At 38.1% G+C, this 21,262-nt stretch overlaps 1 protein-coding gene across 3 annotated transcripts in view; it reads right to left on the reverse strand.

The window, feature by feature from the left end:
- Positions 1-21,005, reverse strand: part of ANK2 (ankyrin 2) — a 306,741-nt gene extending 285,736 nt beyond the window's left edge. For 2 of the 3 annotated variants that reach the window (XM_040966592.1, XM_040966591.1), the window contains exon 1: positions 20,871-20,954. In XM_040966592.1, coding sequence (XP_040822526.1) covers positions 20,871-20,954 — 84 coding nt within the window. Of the gene's footprint in view, positions 1-20,870 lie in introns of all 3 variants that reach the window. The other variant, XM_040966588.1, reaches the window with a different exon arrangement.
- Between the last annotated feature and the right edge of the window lie 257 nt (positions 21,006-21,262).

Below are 21,262 nucleotides of genomic sequence, written 5' to 3' on the forward strand. Positions count from 1 at the left end.
AAAAATGCCTATTTCTCTATTTCCCTCAATTGATTATAGTAATAATGATTTAAAAACCCAAATAGAGCTTCTCAGGCTTTAGTGTGTACACAAAAATTTTGTTATATTGCAGATTCTGGTTCATCAGGCCGAAGGTGAGTTTTAACATCCTAGCTTCATTGCTAATGACGATAGATGGTACAAATGCCAATTATCTAGAACAGCTAGGCACTAACAGGCACCTTCAAGTTTGTGTCTACTTCCCAAATATTGGACCTGTCCCACTCTACTACTGTGGGAGTAATATTTTGAACATGAGGGGAAAAAATGCGAAAATGTCCTGTCAGTTTATAAATGTATTTGAGTTCTTAACTGTTAGCTGAAATGACAAGGCCATGGTAACACTTTCATAATGACAATTATACACAGACTCCTTCACTCATAATCACACATTATTATTTAAGGAATGCTTCCAATGTCCACAGAACTGGCCTCACTCCTCCTCATTCCGGGCTTCGGTCTTCTGAGACTCCTATGTCTGCCAATAACTCTTTACAGTTCATTTAAAGTCCACTGTTATTTTACTTCCTTCATGACGTCTTCCTGATAGCATCAATGAGATGTGATTTCCATCCTTTCAAATTCTCACACTTTTCACAGAGATTGTTTTAAAATGGTATTCTTTGTACATCTGCTAGGATTAGCCACATACAACCTTTTCACTTTTTTATATTAGTTGTTTTCCCTCAAGTCTAGTTGAACAGTATGTGTGTTAGGAGACATCTTAAAAGAAACCTACTGGAACCACAGACCTCCAAATAGATTATATTATTCTAATTAACCTAACAGAGGGAGGGGAAGTGGTAGGATTATTTTTCACTTGGTGATGTTAAACTGTATTTACAACTAAGAATCCTTGACTTGCATGACAGGCTCCAGCAGGGCACAGCCTAGGTCCTAGTATTATGCTTAAACATTGATACTGCTACACTCAATTAAAATTTTACTGAAAATCTTGAACACAGTAGATTCTTACAAAAAATACACCAAATTAAATGCTAAAACTTGCCATATTTTCAACATGAGAAAAGGAAAGCACATCAATCAAAAAGATTTTTTTCTTCACAACTTTTTATCTAACGATAGATTACCCATAAAATACTAAACACTTTGCACAAAAAAAGGAGTTGTTGATTTTCCTCAACTCCTCTGCCTAGATATGTTCATTCTGTAAGTTAGAGTTTTTCATAAAATTGGTTCTAATTTATTTTCCTTTTTCAGAAAAGCACATTTCTCATATCTTCAAGTTGAATGGATAGTACCCACCACTAATGGAACTTTCAAAGGCAAATATACTGTAAATAATCAGCTGGCATGCAAGGTAAGGCACACTTTTGGCTGCTGTCAAACAGAATTAATCACCAGCTTCCTGCACGCTGAGTGGAGGCGACCTGGGCATCATTGGTGAAGTGCTTCTGGGGCGTGGTAGCAGCCCACAAGCAGCAGGGTGCCAAGCTGCTTTCAGGATGCACAACTATGGGATGCTTCTTCCTCATTTTTTCTTTTTCTTTTCTTTTATTTCTTTTTTTTTTTCTTTTTCATTTCCTAGGGAATACCTCCACACAACGCACCCAGGAGATTTTCTTACCATGGAAATAAAAGCTGACTGCTGAATAAAAGTACCATTTACCTTGCTTGGTTCTACTCCAGGCCTACAGTCATTGTGCAGAGAAACCCGAATTAATTCTGTGATTTAGGCTGAATTCCTAGGTTCACCTAAATTACACAGTTGCTCCAGGAATACTGGCTAATCCTAGCAGCACTATCCAGATGTATGTATTACAGAATTATCCCAGATCATTTAATCACTTAAATTGTAAATCTCAATCAATGAGCTATTTTACTCAATGATTTTTTTAATAAACATTCATGTGGGAGGAATAGTGGTAAACTCTGAGAATTAAGAGCCACAGTTCCTGTGACACAACTGAAAAACCAGACCTACTAACTGCACAATGTAATTGTCATAAACAATGCAATGGAAACTTCTTTAAAATGGCCATCAGAGGCCTCATGATAATTTTTTGCACTGACATTTCAGTGGAGTGTTACACAGGCGTTGCTTTTGCTCAAACCATTTCCACCATTTGTACAACACGGTTAAGGTGTCCTCAAAGGCCTGTTTTCACCCATACTTCTAAGAAGACAATTACAAATACCCTCCAACTTTGAGACCTTTTTTGGGCAAGACAAAGACCAACCTGGCTGGAAAATAGCAGCAGATCAACTTTTGAACACTGCAACACTTTAAAGTTTTCCCTCAGAATTCCAGCTGTACACGCTGCTGAAGCCTCCTTTTTGGACGCTTCCTTCCTCATGGCAGGGTCTCTGATCCATCCCTCCCTGCTGGAGATGCCTTGGAAAGGGGATCTGACTTGAACATGTAAACATAATTACAGATGCCATGGTTCTTTGCCCTTTTCCATACCAGCTGGTACTCAAGTAATTGTGAAGCAACATCATGTATGTTCTTCTCATATTAATGGCCAAATAGCAAACTGCTGGAGAGAAAACACAATGGAACGTAGCTTTTAAATGCTTTAGGTGCTTGCTTTCTGTCTGATTTCTGGCCCCAAAGTGTTAATTTACTTGTAAATGGAAAAGGAACAGGTTGTTAAAGCAGATGTGCTATCTGTATTTGGGCCAGAATATGAAGATATCATGGCAATCAAAAGGAATTCATGACCAACTGGGGTTAAAGGTATTGTGTAGGACATAATGAACATATTAGTTTATCAAGGAAAGAAAAAGATCTAGTTAATCTTGTTTAAAAAAATAAAGGTAGATTTGAGTTAAGTCCAGGAGGAGAAAGAGTTTTCTAGGCAGACAGACAGGTTGTGGCTGAGGAAAGGCAAAAGAAATGCACTTGGTTTGAACAGGGAACCACCCTTAAGCACTTTTCTCCTTCTGTCTAACAGCATGTGCTGTGGTCCTCACCATAGTGATTTGTAACTACTATTCATTATCTAGCCTGCAATCCTGACAACTGACCGAGGTTTGCAACAATGCTATTATATTTCTCAGAGCTTACCCTGTTTTGATTGCAAAGGTACCAGGCTTACCCACCTATCATTGTAATGAACATGCTTTTAAATCAGTATAAGGTAAAATTAAATCAGATACAATATAGATTAAAACAGTTACTGTTTCAATACAATCAGATTGTTGTCATCTCAATTTTAAATGAAGCCTGTCTTATTCTTAGGGCTTTTTCCTGTCTGCTGCTGTTATAAATAAATCTAACTAGACATTTTTGGCTCATAACTTGTTGGGGCATTATAGTCTCCTTTATCCATCTCTATCACTGCCACCAAAATTTGATATTATGTTACATCTGTTCCCTTTATACTAATAAAAATTGTAAAATATAAAATAAACCAAGAGTCGCCAAGTTTAGTTCAAATTAGAAGAAAACAAAATCAAAGATGGGGCAATGAAGTTTATATTGATCAATTCCAGACTAAATATTAACATATAATCACATACTCCCAGAATCAGCACAGTCCTTCTAACAACGACTCATGGTTTCCGAAACCAGAAGATACAGAACTCTTTAAAATGAAAGCTGGACGGACTAGTGTTGTGTCACAGCTGCTTAAGCCACCACCCACAAACCTGGCATTCCATTTGGAAACTGGTTTTAGTCCTGGCCACCCTACTTCTGATCTGGCTCCCTGCTAATGAACATGTGAGAGAAGCTGTGAATAGAGCAAGAACCTGGGCCCCTGCCCACTGCTGTGGAAAACCCAGGTGGAGTTCCAACCTCCTGGCTTCAAACTGGCTCAGGCCTGGACAATGTGGCTACATGGGGACTGAAACAACAGAAGGAGAATCTCTGTGTTGCTCCTGGTCTCTCTGTAGCACTGTCTTTCAAACAAATAAATAAATCTTTAGTGAAAAGATAATAACATGGCGATATTGGCACTCTAAAAGTAGATTTCAGTAAGTGTACTATTCATCTAGTCTAATAGAATTAGTTCAGTGGAGCAGCTGAACATTATTCTCCAGAAGAAAGGAAAGCATATTAGGACAAGAATAACGGATAAAAGAAATTATATTTTAATTGGCAGAATGTGAGACACAATTTGTCTGAGAAGGAGGGATACCTTATGTGTCAGTTCCCGGCAATGTACATTCAGCAAGAGGACCGAAACTGATAAATGGTATAAAACTGGAATGTGGACTTATCCTTATGCAGGGTAAATTAAAAGATTGAAAAGGGTATCCCATATGGCTTAGGACAGGGGTGGTTAAATTATCCTACACAGATGCTAACAACCAAGGAGGTAACATCAATTCAATATCAAGTAAACCTGGAATCCCTATGCCTAGAAAAATTTTTAAATAGGTAAGAAGAGTTTGCCAGAGTGAAGCACAAAGAGCAAATGCAGCTCAACAGGCTGAACAGATGCCGTTGCTGGGGGAGGATAGAGAGAAGAAGGACTCAAAACAAATTGTGGTAAAAATGTAGGCAGTGAAATAGGGATATCACTGGTATGCAGGATCAGAAAGCATCACGAGTTCATTGCTCCCCAGGGTTAGGAGGAATATTACCCTCTCATGGAAAACCTTAGTATATATGTTGGTGCCAAAGGGACTGAACAGCTGTCTTCTTATGCAGTTGAATGTCACGTAGTAGCAAAATACTGAGTTTAGAAGAAATCACATGTAAGTACCAAAGGCGAAATGCATTCTTCGACTTTAAATTTTTTAAGGCTTACTCATTTTTATTTATTTGAGAGAGCGAGAGAGAGGAGAGAGAAAACTTCAGTTCATTGATTCAAATGCCTTGCAACAGCAGGTCCTCATTTTGGATTCCTTTGTAAATAGTAGAGAAACAAATGCTGAAACCATCACTAGATGCCTCCCAAGTGTGTGCATCTGATGGAAGCTGGGATTAGGAACACAGCCAGGACTCAGACCCAGGCAGGATGCTACGAGATGCCAGAGTCCTAAGCAGCAGCTACACTGCATCAGGTGCCGGCTCCTGCATTCTCTGACTTTTTTTAAAAAATTTTTTTGTTGTTTTTGTTTTTATTGAAAACAGATCTACAGAGAGGAGATACAGAAAGATGCTTTGTCTGCTGGTTCACTCCCCTAGTGGCCACAACAGCCAGATCTGAGCCTGTCCAAAACAAGGAGCCAGAAACAAGGAGCTTCTTCCAAGTCTCCCAGATGGGTGCAGGGTCCAAAGCTTTGGGCCGTCCTCACTGTTTTCTCAAGTCACAAACAGGGAGCTGGATGCGAAGTGGAGCAGCTGGGACTTGAACTGGTGCTCATATGAGATCCCGATGAACACAAGGCAAGGGTTTAGCATTCTTACTTTTAAGACAGCTTAAATATGTAACTTTCCTGAAATCACACCAGTCTTCAAGTGTGCTACTTGTCGTTTCCTGAAACGCACAGCCTTCTGCTCTGCCTTCCAGAGCAGTGCTGTCACTGTTAACTGTCCACTGCAGCCGGTGCTGGAGACCTGGAAGACGGCCTGCTCTCATTTGGCTAATTCGATGGCCTGTGCCAGTACATTTTAAAATTCTGCTCTCCAGGTGGCAAGGCTGTTTTATAACAAATTGCTAGCTAATTAGGGCAAAAAATATTCTTTTCTTCACTTCTCCCTGACCTTGCTTGTTCTCTCCTCACACAATACCTTCCCCAGCAGCTTTCACTATGTGCTTAACAGTCTCTTCTCTGACCCACTTACATCAGCCAGTTATACCCATTTCCAATTTCTTCAGATGTTTGAGCATGGCATCTTTCACATGACTCTGTATCAGTTTCATTTCCTCAAACCCAAAGTAACAGTTCATTGTCTTTATGGGCTTGACTCTTAGACTCTCAGTCATGTCAAAAGTCTTTTAGAAATAAAAACATACAGTCATATGAGTCACTTATGATCACGCTCATTGTCCTCATGGGATGGTAAACTCTATATCTAAAATTTGGAAAACACAGTTAAGTGTTCCACTAGGCATTTTTCTTATCAACAACTAAAATGGTATTTTATATTCTTAAAGCTTTTCATTAACTTACGAAGTTGAAATCTTCTGAAGTTCAAATGGGATATAATTTTTCTCACACCCACAATATTAAACACAGAGGTAAAACATATGTAAAGATCCGCTAGTGACCCCACCTCCAGTGTATCAGTAAGCTTCTAATAGCACAGCAAAATATCTAAGACAAGCTACTACAAAGTCAGGAGGTGTACTGGGCACACAGGTTTGGAGGATTATAGCTCAGAAGCAGGCAGCTCCGTTGGTTTAGCATCTGGCAAAGGTGTTTTTGTTGCGGAATCCCAAGGAGGGGCAGAGCTACATACGGCAAGGTGGAGCCCGCGTCTGTCTGTTTCTCCTTGTAAAATCATCATGATCTGATTGAGGGCACATCTTCCTAACATCTAATTCAATCTAATCACTTCCAAGTGACCCACTTATGTGCATTATAACTGGACCAACATTCCACTCTCTTAGTTTCATTAATGTGAGACGTCGGGGGACCAAGCTTGTTCACATGGACCTTTGTAGGTGGGGATACTCAAATCAATATCTAAACCATACCCTACAATATGCAAATACTTTAAAATAATAAAGGTAGTATCTTTCTAACAAGTTCTATCATAGCTTATATGCAACACTCAGTACAGACAGAATGATTGCCTCCGTTTATATATAATTTACAATTATTTCCTTCTATAGAATAAATTTACATGTATGAACAGAAAAAGCTTAAAGGTTATTGTCTTCCAAGCAAGACAACAGTGATTTCTTGAGAAGAAGTAACTCTCAACTAAACGTCTTTCAAAAACTTACAGGAAAATTATTTGAAGAGAAAGACATAAAAGTGTCCTCATAAAGGGCCTGGTGCGATGGCTTAATGGCTAAATCCTCAACTTGCACATGCAGGATCCCACATGGGTGCCAGTTTGTATCCCGTTTGCTACACTTTCCATCCAGCTCTCTGCTTATGGCCTAGGAAATTAGTAAAGAATGGCCAAAGTCTGTGGGACCCTGTACCCATATGGGAGACTTGGAAGAAGCTCCTGGCTCCTGGCATCAAATCAGCTCAGCTCCAGTTGCTGTAGTCATTTGCAGAGTACACCAGTGGACAGCAAATTTTTCTCTCTTTCTTGCCTTCTCTTTATAAATCTGACCTGCCTTTCCAATAAAAATAAATAAATCTTCAGAAAGTGTCAAACAGAGGAATGATCCAGCTTCCTGGTAATGTTATCCTGGGATGTTGGAGAACACCGGATGGCGAAGACAGAAGCAGTTTTACTCCCATCACCCATATGGGAAACCTGGGTTGAGTACCTAGCTTTTGACCCTGGCCTGGCCCAGCCTCAGGAATCTCGCGCATTTGAGGAGTGAATCAGTGTATAGGAGCTCTCATTTCTCTCTTTCTCTTTCCCTTGCCTCCTCCCAACTGTCAAATAACAAACAATAGGATAGGTGATATTAGTATGTTCCTGTATAACTTGAGAGTTGCTATGTTTGTTTAAATTTCAACTCTAAAATTCTTAGTTGCTACAGGTTCTAAAGATAGATGAAAACGCTAATGTCACTTTCGAAAGCATGCAAGACATGTCCACAATCATTCAGCTTTTCTCCGGATGACAGAAGATTGAGGGTTTTTGCAGCAAAACACAGCCTCACCAGCTTCACTGCCAGAGCAACACAGAGACTGAACTGGCTGGCAGGTGGAAGAGAGGGGGGTTTCTGTCATGGGAAAAACAAAAGGTGGCTGTGTGCACTGTGGATTCCAGGGCCCCGCCTCCTTAATCCGGGCTGAATCCTGCCTGGCACCGCCTGCTGTTCTGTGTATACACACAAAACAATTGGCATCTGCATATGGGAAACACAATTGAAATAGGAACAGAAAACCCCTCATCATGATAAGTCACACTGAGTATTCTGGTGGGAGCTTAGTGTACGCAGGCAGATGATAAGGCAGGTGGAAGAGACATCCTTCTCTCTCATAAAAGCAACATATACCGTGGCTATCAAACTCAAAAGGACTTCAAATGCCTCAAAATGAATGAGACAAAATTTTTAAGACAATGATGTGTCTTAAAAATAAGTGATGCTTGCCACCAAAGAAGAAACCCAACATTTACACTGAAACATATCACCAAAACTTTCAAAATTGACTTTCATTGGGAGGAAAGCCATTTGTGTGTATCTACTGAAGAAAACTGTTGATCGGTGTTTATGGAAAAATCATGCTTTAGACCAACCCCAAATCAAATGTTATTGTTGTAAATTTACTTGAATGATAAGCTTTTCAAAAATAAGATGGTATTTGATCCAGCAAATGAAATAGAGACATAAAATTATGTTTTCTATTGCTATTTGAATAAATTCAAATATAAGTGGTTAAATATTAAGATGAATACAAATAGAAAAAGGAAAAATAACTCAGATATACTTTTCAGCTTCATTTCTATATTCATACTAAAATTTGAGTTTCATTATTTTAGAATTTTAAAGTCTATCTTTATAAGACAAAATAGTATTTCCACAATTACTACACTTGCCAAGTAGTTTCAAAATTGAGCAAAAAGAAAAATCTGCCCATAACTGATAGTATATAAAAACATTAATCATTTTATATCACTTTCCATCAGTTTATTTTGTCTGTTTTGTCCTAAGAAAAAGGCCATATAAATAGTATAGCATAGTGCAGTATGGCAAAAGAAATGCTTTTTACAGTAGAAACGGACACACCAATACCATTAATGAAGTATAAAACTTGACTAGACACAGAAAGGGAAAACTCAAAATAACTATATATTTTCTGAGATGGAAAAGCTGAAATTCATCTAAGAGTTTTTATCTTAATTCTAATTCTGCATTGTTAGCTGTAAGTATGACTTGAGAGTCATCAGTAAACAATAACCAAATGTTTTACACACATGCATCACACATATATGTATATATAACATATAAATGCATACATGTATGTGCATGCATGCATATAGTCAGTCGTCTATGGATTTATTTTTACTAAATTTCATAGTAAATGTCTAGGTCTAAGGGAAAATAATCAGATTGATAATGTGGAGAGGGAAATGCAAGATTTATCCCATTGTTAAGTATTGGAATATGAAATTACTGGACATACAGTGAATGAATGTTTATTTAGACAGATGCATTGAGCACATGCAAAGAATTATTGCCATACCTAATAAACATCCTGTGTGTTTTAAAGAAGTAACACACCATATTTTTCTAGATATTAAACATTTCCAAGATGTAACTATTTGCACTGAATACATTTTAGAGGAATGTTGAGCCAAATATTCTTAGTTTATTACAATATCCACAACTACTCACTTCCACAATTCATAAGGTATATAATAATCCCTACCTAAAATGACTCTTCTTAATTTAATAAGATTCAGAAAATAGTTTATATAAATACATTTTAAAGGGTGAAATGTATTTACATAGAAATATATGAAGAGCTGAGTAGCCAGCAAATATAAAAATATAATAAAATCCAAACTTCTCTTGTCAAATGATCTTGAAATAATTTTGAGGTATTATTTCAAATACTAAAAGTTACAATGCGACATGAATATTACTTTAAAGTGAAATGTAAACTAACTGAATTATAGATCTGGTCATATCATGACAGTCTCTACATGATCCTTAACTTCTGGATTAAGACATGAGACCACCATCATAGAAACAAATATACAGAGATACTAAATCTACCCTAGAGGGAGAAAAATCTATTTAAGCATTTGGAAATGTAATTTATGGTTTTAGAATTAGTTCTAGTGCTTTAGATAAGAATCTAAAATCCACACGAGGGTAATGAAGACCCTCTATGCAAGCAAATACAAAATGGAGAGTAGCCAAAGCAATTGATGTTTTTAATTTTAGGAGTTCATGAGCTCCTTATAATAAAAATTTGAAATTCAGAATAATCCAGATGTGTATATAATTTTTTTCCATTTCTTGATATGGCTATATAGGCAGCCTACCAAAGTATATTCCAACAGTCAGTTTGGAACAAAAAACTACTTGTTCTTCTAATTAGCCAATTGTCTTCACACATGGACAAATTATAAATGAAGCTTACAAAATACAATCCTCTCTTGAGGTGGCCACAGTGGATTAACCCACCACTTGGGATGTCTGTATCCCATATCAGAGTGCTTGGGTCAAGTCCTCGTCCATCAGGATTTAGCTTCCTGCTAGTGTGCCTGAGAAGCAGTGTGTGAATCTAGACACTTGGTTTCCTCCCCCATATGGGAGACTAGGGTATAATTCCTGTTCCCTGGTTTTGCCTTGGGCCAGACTCAGCTATTGCAAGCAAAGGGGAGATGAAAGATTCTCTCTCTCTCTCTCTCTCTCTCTCTCTCTCTCTCTCTCTCTCTCTCTCATTGTGTGTGTCTCGCTCTCCCCCTTTCTCTCTGCCACTTGATCTTTTAAATGAATACATTTCATTCCTTAAAATTATTTCTTGGAAAAAGAAATAAAGGAAGATATTTGTTTTTGTTTTTTCCATCCACTGATTCACTCCCCAGATGGTCACAATAGCCAAGGCTAGGCTGGTCTAAAGCCATAGTCAGGAGTTTAATCTGGGTCTCCCAAATGGATAGCAGGGTTCTTGGACCATCTTTTGCTGCTTTTTCCAGGCTATTAGCAGCTAGCCAGGTTAGAAGCAGAACAACCAGGACATGAATCACAACCCATAAACAATGCAGGTGGTGGCTTTAACGGCTTCATCACAATGCTGGCCTGACATTCTTCAGCAATAACAATAATAATTATAAACATTGACAGCTTAATATGTATTCATTGTGTTAAGTGTTTTAAGCAGATTATTTACTTTCACAATAGTCTGATTAGTAGGTACCAGTTCCTGCCCCAGCTCCTTGAATTCCAATGGCCCAAATGTTTGGGCCCCTACAAGCCATGTGGAAAACCCATATTTAGCTCCCCACTCCTGGTTTCCGCCTGGCCAAGGCTTGGCCACAGTGGCCACCTAAGGACTGAATCAATGGATATCAATCCCTTTCTCTCTGTCACTCTGACTTTCAAAAAATATATAAATCTTAATGAAATAATTGTTACTTTTGTTCATTGAAACATTCATAAAGAGGTATGGCTTAGTAGCACCTGGTGAAACATCTTCAAAGAATCTGTAATTTATTTTCAGTTTCTTTAAACTCTTCATATCAACACAGACCCTAGCAATACGTTTCTATGTTTTACTTCTAAAACACCTCTCTTACTTTTTTTCTTTTAACCTTAAATGTTCAAAGTTGAAGTGGATATAAATGTTTTTACTCTGGAGAGAACATCAAAGGCAATCAGAGACTGGTTTTGAGGCAGTTTGCCTGCTATTGGGGACGTGGGGACCAAACACACAGACAGAAGCTCACTCTGTGTCTCTCTGACTCGCCCAGGTACGAAAAACGAAAGTACCGAATCTTTCTATAAGAGAGTTTCCCCACACATCAAGAGAAAATACCTAAATTAAATTTAGTAAAACAAGTGGATATTTATTTCATTTTGCTTGTTTTGTTTTTTGTTTCATTTCTAAAAAAAAATTTACTAATAAAAGGAGAACATATATTGTGTATTTCATCAGCATAATTCTAACAGAACTATATTCCCTCCCTTTTTCCTTCCTTCCCTCTTTTTTCTTTAATTTTTGCAAAGGCATAATTTCAGCCTACTGTATAAACACAGACTTTATGCAACACTACCCATGATCCTCAGAAGCATAAACAAGAATCAAAATAACAATCAAACCACAATATGCTCAGTAGGCATATGTCAGAAATCAAGATATTTTGTATGTCTGAAGGAGTACAAATACAGACTAGTGTGTGGAAGAGGATGGTAACTTGCTGTGAGTCACACAGAAAAATGAACAAATCCATGGTAAGAAGTTCAACCTCCAGAGTTAAGCATACTACTAACTAGAATATATTTTATCATCTTCCTCCAGTTTTCATAAATTGGTTCTCCCACAAGATTTGGGAAATGCTAGCAAATTAAAGAGAAAAATAAATATTCTGTTAGATTTACTTTGTCTCAAGTATATAAAAAGCTAGATTGTCTCATCTGATAGCAATCCCAAATCTGCTTTATAAAGGAAAGAAAGTTTAAAAGGCAACTTTATTTCTTGTGATGAATCCAGCCAGTGTCCAGTGAGACAAAAACAGACAATGGTTTTGTTTCTGTTATTAACAGAAATTAAAACTGAATACAGGGCCCGTTGCAGTCGCATAGCAGCTAACGTCTTCATCTTCAACACGCCAGGATCCCATAGGGCACCGGTTCTAATCATGGCAGCTCCACTTCCCATCCAGCTCCCTGCTTGTGGCCTGAGAAAGCAGTTGAGGACGGCCCAAAGCCTTAGGTTCTTGCACCCATGTGGGAGACCTGGAAGAAATTTCTGGCTCTTGGCTTTAGATTGGCACAGCACCAGCCGTTGCAGTTACTTGGGGAGTGAATCATCGGACGGAAGATCTTCCTCTCTGTCTCTCCTCCTCTCTGTATATCTCTGACTTCGCAATAAAAATAAATAAATCTTAAAAAAAAAATACAAGCAGGAAAGCAAGAAAGCTGCAAGCATATGTACAATTTGGTATGCTCTGAATCAAGACAGGATAAAAACACACACAGACGAAAAATATTAAGGCTCTTCCAATGTGAAAACACATGTCTCTATATACTTTATTAAGAAGGAATAATTTCAAATACTTTCAAAAGAATGTATAAAAAAGAAACTTTAATAGAATCATTAAATCATATCATACTCACAAAGTTTCTCAAGAAAAGACATTAGAACTAAAATTGTTAAAGTAAAATCACTTTTTCTAGTAGTTTCATTTAATAAAACTCAGCCACACGGAGGTACTTGCTCTCTATTTTCTGTTTTTCCCATTTTTGTGGATTTTGTAAGTCTAGCACATTGTATAGATTGACAGAGTATTTACATAAATATAAAATACATTAGAAGTAAAAGAGTTTGGAAAAAGGAGTATTACTGAGTCTTATAGATTATAGCCAAGCAAGAAATCACTTTTCCCTATTTTTGCTGTGGATCAAAGTGAGCATTTTGGGGAATGCAATAAACATATACAAGGTGGGAAGCAAAGTTAAGGGCAAGAATTACAAGGAAATTATAGCAGAGAACAATCACTGCAGTTTTGCAAGAGGCATGCATGCGAGGGTAGCATAGCATCTGGTTTCCCTAGGAGTGATGTTTCAAAATATGTTATTAGCTAAATAGTAGAAATAAATGTCCATCGTTTCTTTAGCTCCGCCCCTACATATCTTTGCGTCTCTAGTTCCTTCCTTGAAAAGCTGGAATAATAATTCTCAATGTATGATTTTGAATAGTTAATTGAGCAAGGCTATGTGAAGCCATTATGGGATCCAGACAGAGGAGTAAGGTAGGAAAGATATATGCCTTTACTAATTTTCATGTGTCATTGCTGATGCCATCTAGACTTACAAGAAATAAATGTGACTGTGAAAATCATGAATATTCTAATATCTCTAATAAAATATAATTCATCTTCAAGAAAATAGCTTCATGGCTGCTTGTAGCATTATACATAAGCATGCTTAATAAGTAGTTGGAAACCTATTACAAATTTCCAAAGGCTCTGAGACAACAGATCTGAAGTGGGTCCTAAGAATAAAGTTTTTCCGGTTTTGGTTTTGATTTTGTTTAAGCAGACAACACAGGTAGTCTAGTAGCTACAGTCAGCAGAATGTGCTTCGAAAAACACTATGAGTCATTTGGCATACAGATGAAGATACCGCTATGACTGTATACACCCAAAGGCAGAGTGTAGGGGTTCAAGTTCCAGTTCAGCTTCCAATTCCTGCTTCCTGCTAACGTATACCAGGGAAGAAACAGGAGATGGATCAAGTAGATGATGTGGAAAAGGATTCAGATTGAGTTTCAGCCTTTTGGTTTTGGTCTGTTTCAGCCCTGGCTGTAGCAGGCACCGGGGAAGCAAAGTTTCAGAGGAAATATCTGTCACTCTATATCTCTTGCACATTTATTTAAATAAGAAAATTTAAATGTGATTTTGCATATATTTAGAAGATATTATAGGATAAAATCAGCTATTACTGTGACTTGAAATTATCAGGGAATAGATCAGTATAAAGCTGGATGAAAGCAAGCAGAGACCAACGTAGAAAGCAGATCACAAAAATAGGTTGAAAGGGGTTTTTCCATTCAAAAAAAATCCATCATCACTGACAGATGGTCATTTTAAACACGTTCAGTGAAGGGGAATTGCTACCTTCAGGCAACACATATTATTTTGGGTTATGAATTGATGTTTTTAAAAAGGGCAAATCGTAAATTATCTGGGAAATTATAAAAGTGAGGAAAAATTATACATGCAAGCCTTTCTAGATTTGATTAAGCAAGATAAGGTACCAAATTAAATTCAGAACAAATTTGACTACAAAACTATTAGAGCATCCAAACACTGGATCATACTAAAATGCTGTACTTTCATGGCTTTTATGAAAATAAACCGTTTAACATGTTTCTCATTCACATTTGTATGATCCAACACTTTAATCACACACCTAGCACCATTTTCATCTGCTACAGCAAAAACAAGCAGATTATGTATATACATACATAAACCAAAATATTATATATATATAACCAAAATATATTCAATACTTTAGAATATTTTAATGACTCAGATCAAAGCACCTTCAGCCAATATAAGAGATCCTACAAAGCCATTTCATCCTGCTAATCTGCTGAAAACAATAAAATTTTATACATAGCTGTTTCATCAAATGAAAAAAGTTATTAAGCAACGTAAGTCTTTCTTTATCTTGTTTTTGGTTTCATTTAAGGAAGATAGAGGAATATGATAATAAATTCACTATAATTCATGTTTGTCAACTTGAAGTTTGTCAACTTATTCATTCATACTCATTAATATTTAACGATAACTTGCTATATGCCATTTCTTTTTTTTACATTTTATTATTATTATTATCATTTTATGATACAGTTCCATAGGCTCCTGGTATTTCCCTTATCCATGCCATTTCTTGAATGGGATTTCATTTTCATCCTTAAACAGCTTATTTTTGTCTAAAGAAAAAATGAAAATACACACAGAAAAAAACCAGAGCAATATTTGTGTTTATTTCCACTAGAACTTACAGGAGACTAGAATTATAACACAGTGAGTTAACTTGTTACCTGCGGTGCCAGGATCCCATATTGGAACATTGGCTTAAATTCTGGCTCTCTGCTTATGATCCAGCTCCCTGCTAATGTTACTGGAAAGACAGTACATAGGATGACCCAACTATTTGGGTCCCTGTCACCACCAATGTGGGAGACACAGATGGAGTTGATGGCTCTTGGCTTTGACTTGGCCCAGTCTCAGTACTGAAGTCATCCGGGGAGTGAAAGAGCAGATGGAAGATCTCTCTGTCTCTATTTCTATCTCATCTCCATTGCCTTGTCTCCCCCACCCCCACCGCCCGCCGTAACTGTCTTTCAAATAAATAAATAAATCTTCATAAAAATAAAAGACAAAAAGACGGAACCACATATTTAAAAGAAGAAGAATGAATTCAAAAACTTCAGTGTTTTCAGATGGCTGTCAGATGTGATTGATGCTTGAACATTTCCATTTTCATTTATGTAAATTATCAAGGCTTTGCGACCCTGCTCACACAAAGTAATTTCCATGTTAGCTGCATAAAATTGGCAAATGCATGTAGCTGCAAACTAGTGCAGTCTTGGATTGTTTTAATCCCAATCTGTCAAAATATCATGTTTAACAGAAAATGGTTATGGAATTGTCTGAAATTTAAAGCATGTTCAAAATTGTTACACTGATACCCATCACGCAATTCCCAGTGCCACTTTTTAGAACAGGATTACAATTTAGAATTAGGGAGGCCTGGTTTCTCCTTCCTCCCAATCTGACCCCAATTCTGTACCTTGGGCAATATTTGAATGAAATTACTAGCCTGTAAGAAAATTTATTTTGTTGAAGTATCAAATGAATTAAGTTTCTCTGAGTAGTTTAGCAATGTTATTCTCCACAAATTATTTTCTTCAGACACACCAAGAGAATCCAGCAATAAACAAATCTCTGTCTCTTCAAAGATAACTTTATACTGAGGTTTGAGCCAAAGAAAGGCAGACACTGAGAGACAAGAGCTGGCCTGGTCAGCTAGGCTTGTCAAGCTCCCGGGGAACATGAGCAACTTAGAGGGCACAAGCCTCAGCCCAGCCCACTCCGTGACCAGGGTGAAGCAAAAGAACAACAGCACCAGTTTCTTCCCATGTCTGGACACAGGCAAAACATCGACATTCTCCAATATACAACACCCCAAACATCCCCTCGCATACTGAGACACTGCTGTTCCTTTAGTGGCACTCAAGACTGCTTTCTAGCTAGTGTTATTTGAAAACACAGTCATAAAATGGACCCTGCTTTTTAAGACATACAGAGTGAACCCTCACTCTCTAAAGGCCCACTTTCTTTTCTTTTCTTTTCTTTTTTTTTTTAAGATTTATTTTTATTGGAAAAGCGGATATACAGAGAGGAGAGACAGAGAGGAAGATCCCCAGGCGGCCGCAACGGCTGGTGCTGAGCCAATCCGAAGCCAGGAGCCTCTTCCGGGTCTTCCACACAGGTGCAGGGTCCCAACGCTTTGGGCCATCCTTGACTGCTTTCACAGGCCACAAGCAGGGAGCTGGATGACAAGCGGGGCTGCTGGGATTAGAACTGGCGCCCATACCGGAATCCCGGCGTGAAAGGCGAGGACCTTAACCACTTGCGCCACTGCGCCACCTTGCCGGGCCCCTCTAAGACCAACTTTCGAATCATTCAACCAAAATCCATATCCAATGAGCTTTTCCTGGCACCCTCTTACTGAGATGGCCCATGATTCCTTATGCTCTGTCTGCATCCTCTCTTGAGACAGTGAGTCATAAATCCAGTGTGTTCAACCACTTAATAATATTAAGTGGACAGCATATACAAGCTCAATTACTGAAGCCAAAAATAAATGTCCCCCCAAAAGACTAATTCCTATCCTCAAGGAAGTCACCAAAATTCACCAACATTCTGACACGTACAGACCCCCTCGTGAGCAGATTTTCCCACATTACACGTCTCATAGCAAAAGACTGTTAGTCTTAGGAGGGGGCTGGCACTGTGCCAAAGCCTCTCCCTGTGGCACCACATTCCATATGGGTGCTGGTTCAGATCCAGGCAGCTCCAGGTCCAATCCAGCTCCCTGCTTATGGATTAGGAACGTAGTGGAGGATAGCCCCAAGACTTTGGGCTCCTGTACTCACATGGGAGAGACCTGAAAGAAACTCCTATCTCCAGACACCTGGCTTTAAATGGCCTCTGCTTCGACCACTGTGGCCATTTAAAGAATGAACTAGATGATAGAAGATCTCTCTTTTTCTGTCTCCTTCACTCAATATATAATAGAAATAAATTACTTTTAAAAGATTGCTAGCTTTGTCCCATGGAAGAAATGCTTTTGTAAACTACAAAAGCACTGTAAACTACAGAACAAACAAGTGGGTTATTGCCTATCTGTTGTGTATTTACTAAAGGTAGAAGCATGTTTTCAGGGAATATAATTTAACATGATACATCTATGTCCAGGCATTGTGAGCCTGGTGGTCCATCTATAATCCTGATGCTTTCACAGAATGCTCAAGTTTACTGAGCTTAAACCTCTAGGAGAAAAACAAGACAATGGAATCTGTGTAGTTGAAGTTGGTCTATTCAATTTGTGTTTTTCTCATGTTTTATGTTTACTGGGGATTCTCATCTCATGATGCTTATGTATTCCTCAGAGCACACTTAATCGTCTATTTTTAAGTTTCTTATTTGAGATGGAGAAGGAAGAAGGAAGGGAGGGAGTCAGGGAGAAAAAAAATAGAGAACTCCCATCCAGTGGTTCTTCCCTTAAATGCTGATAACAGCTTTAACGTTACCAGATTACCACTGGAATTGGAGAATTCAATCCAGTTCTCTCTTGAAGGTGACATAAACAAATTATTGCAGCCATCTCTGCTGTGTCCCAAAGTCTGCATGAGCAGGAAGTTAGAAACAGGAGCCACAGCTGGACTTCAAACTCTGACATAGAATGTGGGTCTCTTAAAAGGCATCATAATCACTAGGCCAAACACCTATCTCAATGATCTAATTACTAAGCATAAAATTTTAAGGTCCCCACATGCAAAACAATTGAAACAGCGATCAAAAAGTTTAGGACACATTTATGAAAATCTCAATAATTTGTATGCCGTACAAACAAAAAATTTCTAATTACAACATATCATTTTAAAAAATGTTTATTTATTATTGGAATGGCAAATTTAGAGAAAGAAGCAGGGACAGAGAGAAAGATCTTCCAACTGTTGGGTCACTCCCCAAATGTCTACAAAAGCAAGAGCTGAACCAATCTAAAGCCAGGAGCTTCTTCTGAATCTCTCACATAGGTACGGGGTCAATGCTTTGGACCATCCTCCAATGCTTTCACAGGCCACAAGCAGGCAGCTGGATAGGAATTGGAGCAGCTGGAACACAAACCAGTGCCCATAGATGATGCCTTTGCACTGACTCCATACTACATATAATTTTGAAGTTTTAAAAAAATGGCTCAATCTTTGCAAATTCTGGTATCTTGGTGTCTCACAAAACTGTAACCATACTTTCCTTTGAAAAGGATTATTCCAATAAATAAATATCATTTCAAGCAACAATAATAATTCCCAAAAGTTAATGCCACTAATCACATGTAAACATTGTTCAAAGAACTATATGCAAATAGTTTCTAATTTTTACAAAATACCAAATAGTACATTCAATGATTCACATGGTACAGATGAGTACCTGGATAAGAGAAATTATATATTCCCAAAGCAAAATAAAAACATTGAAAGGTAGAATTGATACTCCAGTCTACCGTATTTGCCTTGTTTATGTGTGCATCTGTGTTCCCACCCCCTCTATCATTTGATTAATACTTTTTCAAGAGCAATTCCTCTTAAGAGAAATTATTTTTAATACTCCATATTCAATGTTTTTAAAGATTGTTTACTATTTGTCTCTGAATGTGTACATACTCACATCCACATTTAAAACTTGCTACTTCTTGCTGTCATGCAGCTGCATGTTTAGAAAAGTATTTACTCCTAAAACAGATTTATTGAAGACAATGAGACTAAAATACTACAGTTGTTACATACACTGATTCTGTCATCTTACCCCCTCCAAAATACTTTCATTGTTTTGGTCATATGAGGCTAGTATCACCTCAGAGCTTAAAGCTCATGTAGCTATATTTTCCAGTACTTTACTTGCCCTAACATGTTGTTTCAAATGGAAATATAGGGAGTTCAGAAAGAAATCCACAATTTTGAAATAATAACATGAAATAGAACAAAAATTCATTTTTATTTCAGCCCTTTTCCCTCCATGTTGCTCTTTCTCCTCTTGTTTCCATTTTTTAAAAATTTCTTACCTTGAGAAATAGCTAACAGTCTATGAAAGTGTCCCTTAAAAATGAGTATCCAGAACGTTTAGTTTAAAAAAAAAAATTTCCTCCAATGCTCCTGTCTGTCCTGGAACGTCCTTTTCCCTTTTATCAAATAGCATCACTGTTCTCATGCCATTATTAAGAAACTGTTATAATATGGGGAAGCTTGTGTTTGTTAAATGATGTGATATCATACAAAGATGCTATTCTCTTGTTTGCTAATAAGTAGAAGATTTAGATTAAAAGACATCTAGGACATCAGCAAGCCACAATTGGAAACACAGTGCAAGTTCAACCTTAGTAAAATTTAAAATATTTATTTGTTCAACCTGATTACTTGTAACATGCTCCCTCAAAATCTAACACCATCTAACACTGGAAGCCATTCATATTAGAATCATATCTGATGCCATTCCCCTATTGCTACCCCAGGAAATAAATGGAAAATTTATATGGAAAGCATCACTTTCCTAGGCGGGGTCCAGAAGCTTTGTAGAGCTGCAACAGTTACCAGAAGGATTCAGGCCATAAAGAAAGAAGTGTTGGCACTGGGTGGGGCTGAATAGTTTGCATCCTTTCCCACTGTTTCTCACTGCTTATCATTCCCAGGGAAGCCAAGGGTGTGGAGCCTTATGCCAGATTAAGCGAACCTACAGACTGCTTTGTGTACCCAACGCTCCCACCCTGTAATATCGTTAGCAAATTCTCTTAATCAGTGTAACAGCTACCACACTGATGTCAGGGGACACTGCAGAGGAGCTAAGCAAACCAAATAAATACATGCCGTGGATCATATTTCTCCTGTCACCACAGCCTTTTCTCTTAGGAAGAACACACTTAGCATGGAAGTAAAAGGCATTTGCTGTCTAGTTGTCTTGAGATCATCACAAAACAAATGCATTTGGCCAAAAAATCTGTCTTTTGCTTCACACCCCACCTGGCTTCATACTCTTCCTTTTAAATACGCTCCCTCTGAAAATAACACTCCCCGCACCCCGGGGGAACAGCAGAAGCATCCATCAGTGACTACAAGCCTCAGTAAGCCACATGCCGAACACACCTTATCTCCATTCATTTCACCATGCTCCAATCAATGTGTCCACAATAAAGCTTATTTCTTTTACTATTCTCCAAAAGCATCAGCTTGCACCTGCTTCTTCAAAAAGCACGCCTTGGCACTGCTATAGTCTGTAGTTACTACACTTCACGGTCTCCATAGCCTCGCCGATAAAAAAAAACACATACAGCACACATTACACATACACATTCTTAATCGCCACAATTTACCTTCTTGGGTCTTTTTCTTCTCAGGCTGGTGCCATTGAACTTCTCTCCGCTGTCGCTTTTCTGAGCTGCATCTTCGTTCATCATTTTGAGCAGTTTGGAAAGAAAATAGCTCTGCCATCAAACCCTGCTGGCTGTACAGCCCACTAGCAAGTGTGCACTTACTGGAGGCAAGCAGGAGGGAGAGGAGGAGGAGGGGTGGGGAAGGGGCGCGCACTGGGAGGGTAAGGATGGTGACGTTGCCATGGCAGCAGCTGCCACAACTGTTTATCTGACTGCATTGTTAAATCTGATTCAACCAATTACCGTCGGGAACCAGCTACAATGAAGAAAGCCTTGCAAAAAAGAATGCCAAGGACTCAAATGATTTGGAGGCTCCACTGGTTGCTTTTTGA

Source organism: Ochotona curzoniae, unplaced genomic scaffold, assembly GCF_017591425.1.
Source record: "Ochotona curzoniae isolate NIBS_2020 unplaced genomic scaffold, NIBS_Ocur_1.0 scaffold_4506, whole genome shotgun sequence".
Lineage (NCBI taxonomy): Eukaryota > Metazoa > Chordata > Mammalia > Lagomorpha > Ochotonidae > Ochotona > Ochotona curzoniae.